This window comes from Telopea speciosissima, chromosome 3, assembly GCF_018873765.1.
Source record: "Telopea speciosissima isolate NSW1024214 ecotype Mountain lineage chromosome 3, Tspe_v1, whole genome shotgun sequence".
In the NCBI taxonomy this organism is placed as follows: Eukaryota; Viridiplantae; Streptophyta; class Magnoliopsida; order Proteales; family Proteaceae; genus Telopea; species Telopea speciosissima.
In genome coordinates this window covers 4,699,372-4,716,236 of record NC_057918.1, presented here as the reverse complement: position 1 = coordinate 4,716,236, position 16,865 = coordinate 4,699,372, and the positions used below count along the sequence as shown (strand labels likewise).

At 38.3% G+C, this 16,865-nt stretch overlaps 3 protein-coding genes across 3 annotated transcripts; 2 read left to right on the top strand and 1 right to left on the bottom strand.

The window, feature by feature from the left end:
- Positions 1-1,757: 1,757 nt before the first annotated feature.
- On the bottom strand, positions 1,758-9,214 carry LOC122653995 (adenine/guanine permease AZG2). The gene is made up of 2 exons (XM_043847968.1): positions 9,161-9,214; positions 1,758-3,498 (listed from the first exon to the last, which is right to left on the bottom strand). Exons 1-2 carry the CDS (start codon positions 9,212-9,214, stop codon positions 1,867-1,869), a joined length of 1,686 nt encoding a protein of 561 aa, XP_043703903.1. The 3' UTR covers positions 1,758-1,866.
- Positions 9,215-9,298: 84 nt separating this feature from the next.
- LOC122653992 (protein RESPONSE TO LOW SULFUR 3-like) lies at positions 9,299-9,706 on the top strand. The gene has a single exon (XM_043847966.1). It carries the CDS (start codon positions 9,323-9,325, stop codon positions 9,704-9,706), a length of 384 nt encoding a protein of 127 aa, XP_043703901.1. The 5' UTR covers positions 9,299-9,322.
- A 3,173-nt stretch (positions 9,707-12,879) lies between these two features.
- Positions 12,880-15,237, top strand: LOC122656475 (E3 ubiquitin-protein ligase AIRP2-like). The gene is made up of 5 exons (XM_043851007.1): positions 12,880-13,009; positions 14,113-14,275; positions 14,411-14,477; positions 14,593-14,827; positions 14,921-15,237. The coding sequence occupies exons 1-5, from the start codon at positions 12,927-12,929 to the stop codon at positions 15,126-15,128; spliced, it is 756 nt and encodes a 251-aa protein (XP_043706942.1). The 5' UTR covers positions 12,880-12,926; the 3' UTR covers positions 15,129-15,237.
- Positions 15,238-16,865: the final 1,628 nt, after the last annotated feature.

Sequence of the window (16,865 nt, the reverse complement as noted above, 5' to 3'; positions counted from 1 at the left end):
TTAGAGTATCCCTTTCAAACTTACCTTTGTCATGATTTATAGAGATACTCCCTTCTACAGGGCCTACAGACCTATGGCTAGAAACCTTAAAAGGTATGATATAAGAATGCATAGAAGGACATTTATTGATCTAAAAAGGATAGATGTCATCACCTTTACTAGATGGGTTACACTACACTTATTGGTAGGTGGTTCGGGTTCGTTTGATCATCGCTGTCGTTGTCGTGGTCATCAACTCATCATAATCTGCTTTCTTCTCCTCTCTTGAAACTTGGAAGTGCGTGCATCTTTGCTCTTGAAAAAGTTTAATGGAGCTCAATCCAATTAGCATCTTTACTCTCTTCACCTATGAGTGCGTTATTTTTCAGGTTTGGAGGTTTCTTGATGGTGTGGTCCCTTCCCAGCTCCAACTTTTTACAAATACCTGTAGTGCAATAGTAAGTCGGTTGTTACATGCAAAAAGTGTTATTCCCTAATGGAATATCTTAAAACCACCAAAAGAGGAGAGGGGTACACAAAACCTTGTGTGAAGTTTTGGCAAGAGAAAATATTATCTGCCCCATGTAGTTTTTGAGGTTAAGTGGTGCCATCTTCTTCTCAGTAATAGTATCTATTTTGAGTTGAATGGTTTATTTTAACCGTATGACTCATCATCTATAGAATGATTTTTTTCATTTTTTTTCTCCTCTTCTATAGTTTATATTAGTAAATGTATTGTTCATTTCTTAAACATTCTTGAATTTCTTTTAGATGTTTTTATAGTAACAAATGAAACGTCAAATTGATAAAATAAAGTTTGACCATAAATAGATGATAATGTGGATAACAATCCAACCAAATTTTCATGTAACAGTAATATTGAGTGTGATCGAGGGAGTTTTGGATGCAAGCATTACACAACTTTGCTCCCTATTTTTATTTTTTCTTTAACAAAGGAATGGGTTTCTCATGCTGCTAGTGTGAGGAAGGAATTTTGCACATCACACCAACAAGTGTCTTGAAAAAAATGTATCATTCATATGTGACCCGCATTTTCAAAACAAGTGAGAGAAAATATTAAAGAAAAAAACCCATGTGAAAGGAAAAATTGCTTTGTGACGGCATGACAATCTTTTTCCCTTAAAAACAAATACAACTTCTGATGTTTATGTAACTACATAAATCATGACTTCAATATATATAATAGGTGATCGATTCTAAGTCCTACTTTTAAAAAATTGTTTAAATTATTTTTCCTTTTAATTATAATTTTGATCAACTATTCAATTGTCATGAAATTAGCAATTTGAAACTAAAACTTGGAATCATAACCTATCAAAAGTGACGTTTCATTATGCCATTAACAAAAATTGTCATTATCATACATATTTTTCAAGTACACATAAAATAAACGGAAAAATATTTGATTGATTAAACTCTAAAATTTGATATGTGACTAATCCATATCATGTTTTCTCTCTCTCTCTATATATATATATAGTAAGAATGGCCCCATCATTTGTTCACATGGCTAAATAGTTGTCCTATGAGGTTTAAGTAAACCTTTGTGACCTTAATATTTTATCTTTTCATTTAACTAAACGAGTCTCAGAAAAACGCACAAGATACAAATATGGATTTATAGTTTTTCATCACCCTAGGTGAAAGGAGAATCTCTTCACTCATGGTGATTTGACATTGATTGGATTTTTGGGAAGAGAGGAATGCCACTTCCACCCCTACTTTTTACTCGTCAAAATAGTCCAATCTAATCAAATTCCGTGGATGAAAAGATTCTCTCTTCACCATGGGTTAACAAAAACTAGGTCCTACATATATATAAGCTAAAAAATTACATATAGATGCCAGCTACTGGCGTGAATGGATTTATACAGGAACTTCAGCCGTTGGATCAGCACCAGCGGTTGCAGAGACTTGATTTTGAACTCCTCCCACCACCTTCCTCATCTTCATCAACCATCGTATCAAATCCATCATATAATCATAGAGGTTAAGAGTCACGTGGAGCCCGATCCCTGCGATAATCCCATATGATATAGAATAAGTTAGTGGCATGAGTAACATTGTAACAAAAGCAGGTACACCTTCTTTGATCTTGGCCCACTCTATATCTTTCGCTACACCCATCATCATCACTCCAACCATAACTAGAGAAGGCCCAACAGCCCACGGAGGCACACTTGCAAAAAGAGGGGCAAAAAAAAGTGACAAGAAGAAGAAGAACCCAACAATCACAGCCGTTAATCCTGTCCGACCCCCTTCTCTGATCCCAGCCGATGATTCGACATATGTCGCGATCGTGGATGTCCCGAGTGTCGACCCCACTATTGTAGAGCTGGCATCAACCATGTAAGCAAGATATTCGCCTTCAAAAGAACCATTTTCATCTATAAATCCTCCAAGTTCAGCCATGGAGTAGAGTGTTCCTGTTGTGGATAGCACATCCACATAGAGTAATGTCACCAAGGCTAACCAAACCTCACTCCTGTTGAAGTCATTAAAGCCAATGGCCCCAGCAGTGGATTTAAACTTGTGGAAATCTACAATCTTCTTGAAATAGTTGTAGTTAGTGTCACCAAGAGGTGTATAAGGAAAGTATGTGACACCAGTGCCCCTAATCCATGAAATAAATGTCACAAACAGAATCCCATAAATCATGCTACCTTTGATTTCCTTCATGAGCCCATAAGATATAATGAGGAACCCAACTGCTCCAAGCCAAAACCTAGGGCTCTGCATCTTACCCCCCAAACACTCACCCGTCACCGGGTTCGTCGTGGCACAAGCTGTAAGGGTCACCAAGGTGGAAGAACTCGGACCAACAAGGCCCAGTCCTTCATGAGCCTGTAGACCTGTAAAAGCAATGAAAAGCCCAATACCCGCAGCACCAGCAAGCCGAATTGAGCGAGGGATGAGACGGGCAAGCTTTGCACGTAAACCAAGTGCTGCTATTGCAAGAAAGATACAACCTTCGAGCAAGACGACGGCCAATGCCGTCTGGTATGTTAAGGGCCCAGATCCATGAAAGCCCACTAAATTATAGGCAAAGTAAGCATTGACACCCATACCTGGGGCCAGGCCAAATGGTAAATTGGCCAGTAGGCCCATTGCAAAACAACCCACCATAGAAGACAAAGTTGTGGCTGCAATGAGGTCACTTGTGGTTTTGGAGAGGCAGTTCTGGTAACCTTCATTTGGTTGAAGCTTACATTCTGGAGTTGGCTTGCCGGTGCAATCGGAGATGGAACAGGTGCCGCCGGAGTCGGACAATATTGTGGCGTTAACGGTGATGATGTAGGCCATGGTGAGGAAGGTAGCAGCTCCTGCTCGTACTTCCCTTGTGAAGCAACTCTTTCTAGTCTCAAGCTTGAAGTATCTTCCTACTATGCTCTTGGAGATTGCTTCATTCAAATTCCTCTCCATTCTTCTCCATGACTCTCCTCCCAACCTCAAAGAAAGCTCACTACCACCCATCTCTCTCTCTCTCTCTGTCTCTTTCTCTCAAAGAGTCAATAAGGGATTGGTTTATTAGTTCTAGCATTTATAGGACTAAATGGAATCATTTTAATGCTGGTACTTAAATGCTAATAACCAAATATAGTAACATATTAATTTGGCAGTTACCAACTTACCATAGGGAGAGGAAATTAAATTATAATCTGTAACTGAAGTGGCAGCTGTCAATCCTTCCACTAAAAGTAGGACAAAACTATTTGATTAGTATCTAAGAGAGGGTTTATTAGTTCTGTGCTTTACTTTTATATGAGAAAGAACTGTCCTTTTATTCTTTTTTTTCTTTTTTTTTTTCCCCTTTTCAAAGAAAATTCAAAAAAGGCTCCCTGTAATTTCCTTATTATTTTTATTTACCATATTATTATAATTTTATTATAGTAAGGAGATAAAATCATAAAACTGAGATTTGATGTACAGAGCATAATGAACCAAATATGAATCCCTAGGAAGTCAGTGTGGAGATTTCTTTTCACACCCTCTCACATTTTGATCAACGGATCTTATACTCAGTCTTTCTTCCCACTGTATACGAAACCGTCTCCGACGCGACTATTGGTGTGACTATATTCCACACTGGGAACCAACCAAGATTCCATCTTGAAATTTTATAATAGCCTATTTTTTTGTGGTTATGTCCTTTAAGTACCTTTTTTTTTGGTTAATGTTGGTATTATACAAGTTTATTCATTGCATGCGTGACAACAAATGAAGTATTTTATGCCTGGTGAGAGTGTAATGGTCTTTCTTTTGAGGCTAAGAAAGAAAGAGAGAGGTATTAATAAGTATTCTAAGTTTTTGTTAAAAGTGTAATTGTCTTTCTTTTGAGAAGGAAGGTGGGGGGGGGAGGCTCTTCTTTTTAAGGTATAGCAAATGTTCCCATCATTTCACCCATTTCTAAGACTGTAGTAACTTGTGCTCTGCCTTAAAAGAAGAAAAGAAACAAGGTTTAAGAGTGATATATAAAGCATAAGGCTGAAGAGTGGAAGATATATATAACCCATGGAGGAAGGAGCTAGGTCAAATATTGTGACCCCACCTCACATGTATGGTCCACATTGTATTGGAATTTGTAATTTTTTATTTTCTTAGAGACTTGTATTATCAAAATCATTTATTTATTAATTTAATATCCAAAATCGTATCCAATAAAAATATCCATTATTTGAATTTGATTTGGTATCACAATTCAATTATGTATCTGAATGTGTAGATATCTGTCAATGAGTCAGGATATCCCGAATTTGAATATGATTACATTTTATTATACATTTTAAATTTATATATATATATATATATATATATATATATATATATATATATATAAATAATACATAATTATTTTTAGGAAGAATGTTCTCTGTGCTAGGGGCGTAGCCTGCACCCAGACACATGGGGGTGGGTGCAATGACCACCTTGCCCTCCTGAGTGGCAGGTCCATGTGTCTAGGCGCAGCCTGCACTGCGGCACAGAGAACATGAGCCCTTATTTTTTATTTAACGATAATAGAAAAATAAACATTTGATATAATACATATACAGCCTAAGTATTTTTTTGTTTTGGTAGAACATATAAAGTCTAAGTAGGTGTTATCTATCCAGGACAAAACCTCCTAAAATGACTGTCCCATCCCTTTACAAAATGAAAAAATCCTCCTGGCCAAAGCCCCTAAGCGGCTACACGTCCCCTCATCAGCTCTAGCTCAGGGGCCACATGATCAGTCCCATATTTTTCATTCTAATGCTTAATTGTGAAGAGACCTCAAGCCAATGGAGTCTTTTGCTCAGTAGCACTTAGTAAGACTACAACAGGGTCGGGTTGGGTTGGGCTTTTTAAAACCTCAGTTCAATCCTGAGTCCCCTTAGCTGGGCCTATGCCCGGCCTGACCCTGACTAAGGACAAAAAATTTTCAACCCTAATCCACCCTTAGGGCCAGGGTATCTCACCTTAGGCTTTGTTCTAGCTCAGAGCAGGTTCAGGCAACAAGGTCAACCTTGCACCCCTAGCGCTTAGCTTTTGATGGATTTCAAATATAAGTGTCAAATTTACCCTCCCCCTCAAATATAAGTGTCAAATTTTGAAAAGATTTACCTAATCGCCAAGTTAGTTAGTTTTCATCCCGCCCAACAAGAAAATAGAATTAAATTTCCTAAAATACCCTATGACATCACTTTTTTCGATAATTTAAATCTAAAGATAAGGATTATTAACTTAACCGACAAACTCATATTACTTGCACAATTTCTCCTCTGGTCCTTCTTTCCCTCAGTTGCAGGTGACGGCGTTCTTTGATCCTTTCACTGGATTAGACGTCGCCCATTCAAATTGGCCGCTACATGGATCCACATTGAAATCCCAATCTGTCTTCCCCCAACGATTTTGCTATTTCTTGCTGTCACTATGAGATATGCAACAACAACAATTAATACTAGATAACTACAATAGTTTTTTATTGAAATCATTCTGGAAATTCCTTTAAAATATAAGCTCTTGACTACATTCATGTATGACCTGTGAGCCATGGGAGGGGAGATCAATGAGGAGAGAGAACATAAAGGTTGCAAGACACCCTGTTCATGCGTCACCTTCAAAGTTAGAAAGAGTGCTATTTGTTAATTTGTAAAATCATTAGTCATGGAAGAAAATGTTAATTTCTTTATAATCTTCTCACATTTTAATTCAAGTTAAAACAATGATTATAGACAAGTTTTAATCCATTATGAATGATGATCGGGGTTGCTGTGGACTTTCTGTTTCAGGTCATCATTGATCTCAGAACAGCTACTTGTTGGGATCCCGACAAAAAGGGAACCCAATCCAACGAACAGAGAAAGAAGAAAGAACTAATAATCCTTATCTTTAGGGTTAAGTTATGGGAAAAAAAAAATGATATCAAAAGGTATTTTTGGAAGTTTGATTCTATATTCTTGTTGGGCGGGATGAAAACTAACTAATTTAGGGATTAGGTAAATCTTTTCAAAATTTATATTTGTGGATGTAAAACATATTTTAAATATACTTATCTTGTAATTATTATTTTTATCTCATAGATCTAAGAAATCCCCCCCCCCAAAAAAAACACTGATAAAACCGACCAAATATTTTAAAATTTTTTTCCCTCCTTTAATACATGAAAAATTGAATCAAATCGATAATAGTCTGGTAAAAGAAATTTATAATAGACAAAATCGATTAGATCGATACCTATCAATTTTGATTTGATTTTGTAAACAAAATATTTTATCAGTTTGATTTTGACCTAACTCAAAAAAAAAAAAAAAAACCCGAATCGATTGTTTGACACCTCTAGTTTGAAATAACGGAATGGACAGTAGATAAAGACCCAATTGTAATAACAATATGATTTTTGGGGGGGGACCTTGCTCCATTACCAATTTTATTTTAAGGAAGGAAAACTTCCCACATACTCCTTGGTGATTAATTCTCCTCTTAATACTCTTTCTCTTTTTTGACATTTTCCTTGTTGATGAATTGTATTGCATTCCTTTCTCTACCCCCATTAATTGGATGTAGAAATTTCATCATATGATGTCGGTGTGGTGGTCCCTTGTCCTTTTCTTCTTTTTTTTGTGAAAAAAAAAAAACTGCATAAAAATAAAATAAACAATAATACATTTTCATCTACACGCAACAAAAGTCTATCAAACCGAATCCTATTGGTCAAATCAAGGGCAACCAAAATATATGAATGAGGTATTTTAGGAAAAGTTTTTATTTTTTGATAAGGTATTTTGGGAAAAGTTATAGAAGCATAATTGGTTAGAAGTTAGAACACATTTATTATCTAGCGAAAAAGTTAATATCTACTAAAACTTGATTATCCGTTGTGACTAAATTTTAAGGAAAATGTTCTCTAAGCAAACTCCATACGATATGCCAATGCTCTCTCTATTTATCTCTCTCTTCACCACCCTTATTAAAGGTATCAATTTAGGATCAGAATTGGAATGAGACCTATCCATTAAGAATCAAAACCAATCCACAATTGAGTTATTAGTTTGATTTTAGATCTAAATTTTTGAACTGATTAATAAACGGGATGGATCTCCCAATGGTTCTAGACTCAGTTTGGAACTGACTAAAACTGGAATTGCCAAGATCCATTTCAAACTTGCATTTAATCATATACTTTGTATCATTGATATGGATGTTGGAATTGTTGGTATGCTTAGTAATGAAGATTTTCTTTTAAGAACTTTGATTCATATTTTTATTTGTATACTTATGGATGGATATTTGATTATTTGATGCTTAGCAATGAATATTTAATTATTTATATATTTTAAGAGTGAAAATTGGGTTATTTGTATGTTTAAGTAATTTTTTTTTATATAATTTTTAACGTTGAGATAATATTTGGAATCAATTAGGAACCCAAATCGACCCACCAATTATTAAACGATTCTGGATCATAAATTTGGAATCAATTAGATAGACGGATTGATTTTGATCGTGACCTCTTAGGATTGGGAACGTTTAAAAATCGAACTGATTACCTAAAATCAGACCAATTTACATCCTTGACCCTTTACGACCTAACTCACCCTACCCTGCTTGCTCAAAGAATGCTCACCCTTTATTTTAATCCTTACCTGGAGAGGAAAAATCGTGGAATGCAAAAGAATCACATGTCAAATACCTACTCTTGAAAATAAGGTGCCCTTTGAGAGGGTGTAGGAAACACCACCAAGTGGAGATTTTTTTTCCAATAGAGTTTAGATAAAATTAAAAAAAAAATAAAAAACGAGAGGGATTCATACGTACACAGCCACGATATACACGCGAAAACACATCCTTTACGAAGCGCTGCCCTGTCTTGCCTATGCTGCATAGACACAGGGTTACGCACAATGATTGCCTTACCTCTGCCCGAGCGCCTACCCCGAATGGAGGTAATTAAGGTAGTCATTGCACGTGTGTCTGTGCACAATACAGGACAGTGTGCCATAGAAGATCTGGATCCCGATATACACAGTGGGCTGTAGCTCATGATACAGAAGTTTACTGTTGAAATCAGCAGCTAACTTTGCTGTAGAAGCGGAAGGAATAAGAGAGGAAGAAAGGAGCAAACAGAACTTTGAAGAAGAGTCCATAAAGGTTGCTCATCAGAAGGCCATATAACCAGTCAAAGAAACGAAGAAGAAGAGTTCGTCGGAAACAAGGAAGAAGCACGACGACCACTTAAAAAACAACTAAGACGAGACCCTGTCCCCGTGAATGCAAATATACCGTGCAAGGCCCTCTAGAGTCATTCACATGGAATCCACTCTGGTCCCATAGTAGATTCCTTGTGAGTGGCTCTGGAGGGCCTTGGACGGTACCAGGACAAGATCCGGTATCCAAAGCTGACCTGTATCTCCCATTCTTCCGTTAGATACATTGAACTTGGACACCATCGTTTTGGGAACTTAAGTTGAACAAACCCGTGACTACGTCATCGTCATCGTCATCTAATCCGTATTGTTCATTTTACAACAAATAAGTTGACCCAAAAAACAAATTTACAACAAATAAGTAATCGATGTCACGTTTGATAAAAAAAAATAAAAATAGTCGATGTGACGGTTTAGATACATTGAACCTGGACACCTCCGTTTTGGTATTATAAATGAACAAACCCGGAGACTACCAAATCATCATCATCATCATCATCGTCATCATCTACGTGTTCTGTGTTGTTCATTTGTTCATCATACAACAAATAAGCATTTGTCTTGAGCCTTACCTGTATAAAACCAGATTTGGTCCCCCAAGCCTTACGGTAATCGATTACTGATTCGTTCGAAGCGAAATGGCACCGAGTATAGCCACCAGGGCTGCTCCACCGGCAAATCGCAATGAGCCCTGCAGCCGTTGTCCACCCAAGAAGAAGGGAGAGACGATGATGGGGTTGGCGGAAGAGGCGTTGAGGAAGAGAAACGAGGAATTGGAGAGAGAACTGAAGATGAGTTTGGAGAGGGAGGAGAAAATGAGGAAAGAACTGGAGAAGACCTCCCAGAGACTCAGAGACGTAGAGGAGGCTGAGGAGCTCCTCTGCTTTCAAGTTGGGGAGCTTGAAGTAGAAGCCCTCGATCAGGCACGCGCTGATCAAGCCCAGATTAGGTCCCTGATGGACCAACTCTCCCAAGCTCACAAGCTTCTCCAGGCCGCCCAGAAGAAACAACTGCAACAATAACAATTGTGTCCCTCACCGTCTGTCTGAGGTGGCCTTCCCTTTTTTTTAAGGGATTTTAGTTTTTTTTTTGGTTTATTATGTACACAAGTTCAGCAACAATTCTATTGAGCTCCATTGGGTTTTCCCCCATGAGAGAGCACTCATCAATCATCACTGTGATCCACAAACCACTTGAGATTTGAGAATTAAAACAGACAAGGATATAGTTCTATTATCTCCATCGGTGGCCGGCGAAATCAATATCAATGCCATACGTATCGGGGCGATATGGCCCGGAATCAAAACATTTTAAAAAAAAAATTAAAAACGGTTTCTGTCAAATTAGGGACATAAATTAATGATGATATTCATCATTTTAGGAGTCCAATCAAAAGCATCAAATCAAATCACTCTCCTTGAGCTAATTCTCTACGTGCAAGTAACAACTACCAGGAGAGGGAAAGGGATATCGCCCCGTGGTTGAAGAAATTCTCTACTTGCAAGTAACAACGACCGGAGAGGGACGGGTATATCGCCCCATGTGTTAAGTTGGTGGCAGGCACCAATGGGGAAGTGGGATGGAGCATCATACATGAGAGGCTGAGAGTTTTTTTTTCCTTTTTGGGCAAAGGGCTTAGAGTTACGGGAAGAGAAAGATTGAGACAGTAGGCTCTAACTTATGGAACACTAGCAATGTGCCCAACTTTTTCCAAAAATTATTTACCTAATGTCATCACATTTCTTATTTTTTATCTTTTGGTACTATGAGGAAAAAGGATGACATCATATTTCAAAGAAAAAAATGATTTTAAATTACGGAAAAAAAAACTGTATAAAAAAAACAATAAGGGAAAAAGAATTTTATCCGGGAGTATAAGTTTTGCACCCAAACACGGAGAAAGGGGTGAAATGACCGCCGATCTTCCTTTGAAAGGTGAAAATGCCACCCAAACATATGATTCCACATGCGCTCCCACCAGCACAGGGGCCATGCTCTTGGACCAAAAATGCCTTCCTTTGTAATGTATATATGTTAAAAACTGAAATGAACCGATAACAATCCAATGATGGTCTGGTAATTCAACCCAATAAAAGACCGAACAAAACTGTGTCTTCACGGTTTGTTTTGTTTGGTCTAATGCCAAATCGAAGCTGGTTCAGCTCGACCAAAAACTGGACCAAGCCAATCGATTCAGACCCCTAATCCTATGCAACATATTCACATAGGCCAGTGAGCTTACCCCCTGGGGTTAAGTTGATCTTTCTACTAGTAGGGTATTGGGCCATTAATTGATTGAAAGCCCACCTGTGCCAGATTTAGTGATATATCTCAACTATAAATGGTATAGTTCATTGATACATGATAGTATTGTATTGAATTGAATGAGAGGGGGGGAGGGGGTGCGTTTGTTGGGGTGGGGAGCCGCGATATGTGTTGTGTGTTAAGTAAAGTTTGAGCCTCATTCTCTCCTTTCCACTCTTTCTGAATTTGGACAAGATACTTCACATGTGAGCGGGTCTCTAGACGGGCTTATGTCTACTGGGCTTATATCTGACTTAGACAATCCAACATAAATGAGTGGATGTTCCATAAACCCGACCATTATGTAGGTTGCGGACTAGGTCACGTTTAAAGGAAGGTTGGAGTTATATAATAGAGAGAAAGAACGCTATCTGGGTGCGTGCGGTGTGTTGCCCTGTGCTCAAATATAGGGGTGAGCGAAATGACTGTCGTGCCCCATGGAAAAATAGAATTTCTCGGGGGTATAACGGTCATTTTGCATGCCACTGTGTCTGGGCGCTAGGGCAGCACACCGCACGTGCCCATGTAACGTTCTCTTTCCTTATATAATAAATGGGGAAAAAAATGTTACCTCGTGGCGTGACTCATGTGGCTCCTACGCCAGCGTGTGAAAGTACCACGCTGCCCCTATGGAAAGACAAAAATCCCACTCAGGACAATGCTTGCATGCACGATCCCATTGGCTAGCACACATGAGCAAGCTCTAGAGGTACAAACAACATTCTCTCAATGTAACTAAAGTTGGTGGAATCACAATTCTTCTTTCAATTGGGGTAAAATCAAGTCTTTTCACATGTGGGGAAAAGGGAATCAAAAGATCATTAAAATTTTTTTTAAGGGAAAAAGAATGCTGCCAGATCGAATGGCCTCTGCATTCAAACATAACCCCTATGATATGACCGCCCCACCCCTACAAAATGAAAATTTTCCCTTACTTTGATTCCCTTGTGTGTCTCCTCATTGGCCCCCACACTGTTGTAGGAGCCATGCAATCAAACAACATTCTTCTTTTCATTTTTTAATTCACTACTTAGTTACAACAAGTTGCACCCAATATTTAGTCTCAATAATCGTCACCAGTGAATATTAGTCATGTAAATAATGGGAATAGGATGTGCACGGTACTCGTAGTACATAGCCTCTCATAATCAGTGGTTTTAAAAATTGGTCTGCATCAACAAGCTTGACCTAAATTGATCAACTGAAATACATGATCTACTTGACTGATTATTAAACGTGTCAGGCTCAAGCACCGAACGATTAATAATCAAGCGTAATTGATGCAATATATTGGCCTAACGGTCACACAACTGGGACTAACCAAATATTGTGACCGACTGATAACTGACTATTTATAACCCAATTAGGTTGTTTAAGCCCATTTAGCCCAATCATAACCCATTTGTGGCCCATTTAAGGATCATTTATAACCTGATTATAACATAATTATGGACCAATTACCTAACCAAGCAGAAACGGTGCAAGACTTTAAATTGGTGGGGACCATTAGACCCAACCGAAACCGTGCCGGACTGGTCCCTCGTATACAAGTACCGTAACACATGCCCTCCTTTCTTCAATTGGCTTTGGCGTGCACGATGCAAATATATCCCCCAAATGTATAGATCCCTCTCCCATAAATCATTTGTTTTTTGGGGGTAAGTAAGCTCCCATAAACCAAAAGGAAGGGGAACTGTGAAAGCCATCCCTTTCTTTTCTTAAGTGGAAAGAAATCCGTTTTAAACAAATCCCCATTAGATTTTCAAAACCAGAATCCTAACCAACCTTTCTGACAAACAAAAACTCTTGAAAAGCTTCTTTTCACCAACCCTTTTAGGCTTTGGCCCTGCCCTTTGAGTTTTCTCTTCTTCTTCTTCCTCCTCCTTCTCTCAGAGTCTCTCTCCCTCTGGAAAATAAAAGGTAGAGGTCCAGGAAGAGATGTGGCAGGCACCACGCAGTAGATCATCTTACAGAGAATCCATTAAAACTCTTGAAGCTGATGTACAACATGCGAATAGCCTGTAAGTTCTTTCAACTCTTTCTTTTGGTTTCTGTCACTATTTGATGATTCGTGTGTGTATTGCCTTTTGTTGTTCAAACTTCGAAAGGCTAACCCTTTCTTAGTGTATCGTGAAAAGAGTGCATTTGTTATGTTGTGCTTATGTCGGATTACTTTCATTGTGATGGTGTTTGTAACCAAATGAATTGGTATTGGATTGCATTTCGGTTTCTGAAATTGGGTTGCAGAAAAATTTATTGTCCGAGCTAATGGTGGAAAGTGACTTCAGATAAGACAGTCTTCCAGCCCTTTCCAATGCATTTCATTTTTTGGAATTTTTTTGTTTACGATTCCCCTTGCAAATGTGTTCTCCAAACTCGGAGAGGAATCCCTTCTAGGATTACCGTCTACAATGTGAACAGAGAATTTTTCCACCCTCCCTGAAACTCCTGCCATCTAAACTTACAGAACGAGAAACTCTTGTAGGATTACCATCTTCTTTATGAAAGAGAATTGCTTATATTTCCCCCTTCCCGCCTTTTCTTTCCCTAACATGTTGTATCTTCAACTCCACCTTGGTAATTATTAGCTGGTTCTGTTGTTTATCCAGGCAAAGTTTGTTAAGTTGGATATGGTTTAGTGTTTGTGAGTTTGGTTGCGAGGAGGATGCTTTAAGAAATGCTTATGATCGGAGGTATCCATTGGTTAGAATGATTAAATTTATTTGCTCTGCTTTTCATCTCATTTTCAACTCCCGATTCAACCAAAGTTCGGATAGAGAAAACCTGTTTGGACTTCTACCATGTACAGAAACATGTGAATTGTTTATGGTTTTGCTCTTCCTAGGCCCTCCCTAACCCCCATTTTATCTCTTTCTTTTGATTTTAGTTTGTTTAGTTGTAGTTCAGTTGAATGATTTTGGTATTTTCCCAGTTTTATTTGGATTTCTCATCTGCATTGTCTAGTTTGCAAAGGACTTGCTTCCTCCTGCCTGGTTCTCTTCCTTTCTTTCCCTCTTTTTTTTTTTTTTGTAAAAATCTTATTTTACTGCAATTTAGTGGTCGAATTAGATGCTTTGGTATAGATGAGTAATATGAATTCTGGTTTGGTTTTTTGAATTTGCAGAGCAGAAGCTCTCCCTAGAGAATATGGTGGGGGATGTCTTCAGATGAGATTGTCTTACAGCCCATTTGCACCTTTCTTTGTATTTTTAATTCAATGGATGGATTGCAGTTGTACAGATACTCTCCCAAGCTATTTAGGCCTACTTCACATAATCATAGAAAAGGTCAGTAGGTGTTCTTCCTGTTTTGTATCTCTCATTTAAATTTGGAGGAATCAAGAGAGCTAGTATTAGTTTCAGTTATGTTCTATATTCTTTTCTTTCAAAGTGATCAATCAAGTGGGCCTTTTAACTGTACAGGTACATTTAGATGGAATGACAAACATATCTTCCAAAGAAAGGGAAGCCACTATTAAGGAATTCTATGGTCTGTACCTTGGCTTCTGATATATCACAAATTTCTTAGTTTCACATCCTTCATATGATTCACAATTTTCCTTTTTCTAAAAGGCGAAATTTCTTTTACTGGAACAATCTTGTAGCTGTCATATATCCTACTCTTCGGCAACTTGAAGTTGAGTTAACTGAACTGGTGGATAAGAATGAGAGAGCTGAATTTCTGGAAATGTCGGGAAGGAGGAGAGTCGAAGAGATGCCGAAGCTTTCCAATAATGATACAGAACGAGAGGATGAATGTGGGATTTGTATGGATGCTTGCACCAAGATAGTCTTGCCCAACTGTAGCCACACCATGTGCATCAGCTGCTTCCGTGAGTGGTAACTACTGAACCCATATTCAGTTTTACCCTCTGATGAAATTCCCTATCAAGTATTTCACAACTTATCGACATATTAACTGTGAAAAAACAGGAATTTGCGGTCTCTGTCTTGCCCTTTTTGCCGAGGTAGCTTAGCAAGAGTTGACTCGAATGACTTGTGGATCCTTACCGGCAATGGGGATGTGGTTGACACTGTGACTCTTGCAAAAGAGAACCTGAGACGTTTTTATCTCTACATTGACCACCTGCCACTTGTAATGCCTGAAACCCTCTTCTGTATATATGATTACATGATCTGACTGACCTATGGAAGGAGGATGACATATAGAGTTGTATAATGCGACCACCACTTGTACATAAGTTCTGGTGAGGAGATATGTGAATTGTCATCCTTATTCTGAAAAGAATTTCAAAAGATCAGAGTTCTGTTCCACTCTAGTTGTATATAATTAGCTGATGGTTAGGATCCCCATTTCTTTGATCTGGAACTAGGTGATGCTTTACTCACTGCAGCATGTCAAAGAACTAGCTGGTGCTACTGAAGATGTCTGACAGCCGTCACCTGCTGCTGTACAGCAAATGTTGTTCATGCTCTAGATTTGATATGATTTGTCTTCATTCTCAGTTTATTGAAAACCTGAGAGTCACAGCGATCGTGGTCATAACGATATGCTTCTGCTTATGTATATGAAGAAGATGCTAAAGACTATGATAATCCCTGTATGTCAATAAATTCTCATAATAAGATGCTCGAGGGAAGCTCCAAATGTGTACATTGATTGTTCTACTATTCTGTTGTCATGGATTTGCTAGTTTATACTTGTTTTCTAGATGCATTGATTGGTGGTTATGAATCAACTGAGCTAGTTGACAGCAACACATTGGACATGTATGGACAGGATAAACATCAGAACTTGTGTCAGTCCTTGCAAGAATAATACTACAAATATTGAAACAATGGCTGAGATGGCATAGGAATATGATTTTTTAGAAATGTGAAAGAAAGATCAAGATCGATTTCCTTCTGTTTTTACTGATTTTTGCATCTCAGTAGAGTTTTGAAGAACTTCAACTTAGTATTCACTGAACCGTGTCTAAGATTGTTGGTTTTTGGTACTGGGGAAGTGCTCAGGCATGGAATAGTGGTGCTGGGTGCTAATGGGATGGTGAGAAACCACCTCATTCTGTTCATATGGGGTGTAGTTGTACCCTACATCAAACTTAACATATTTTAATTACTGTAACCTCTGATTTTATGATCACACGACAGAATTCCATGGATAAAGGTACTTGTTACCCAATGTAATAGAGTGATATCTCATTTGGTAGATTCTGTCTCTTGCTGAAGCCCCACGTTTGCCTCCATGCTTGAATTGGAGCTTGCTTCATCTAGTGTGTAGTTCCATAGCCTGGGCGAAAACAATTGAGTTTTAATTTTGCCACCTGGGTAGTCCTAAGGGTGTCAAAGACCAGCCTGAACCAGTTGGATCAATCGAAACTGACTGGTTCAGCTCAGATCCAATCGAACCCTTATTTGTTCGGTTTTGGATCGGGGTTTTATGGAACTAGTATAAATTAAAACCAAACCGGTTCATCAAATGCACTGACTGAAATCAATAAAAACCAAGACTGGACCGAAAGTAATCTGATAAAGAAATTGAAAAACTAAAAAACTGAGGATTTTTCCATTAGGCTCTATTTGTTTCGGTGTAAATTTGAAACTCGACAGGATCGAACCTGATACTACTATCAGGTTCGATAAAATAAAATTAAAAAAAACTGGACCAACTTCCTAAACGGTATGGTTTTGGGTTGGCCCAATAACAAACTGAAATTGGTTCAGTCCAGGTAGTCTCTTTTTTTTTGTGAGATAAAGTTCTCTACATGGAGGGTGTAGGGTGCGCGCCTAGACACATTGGGTGGGTGAAATGACTGGCCTTCCCGCCTGAATGATCGAAATCCCACACATGTCCTACCCCTTGTGTCTAGACGCAGTTTGCAACTAGATGCGCTCCCAGGTAGAGAATATCGCCCCT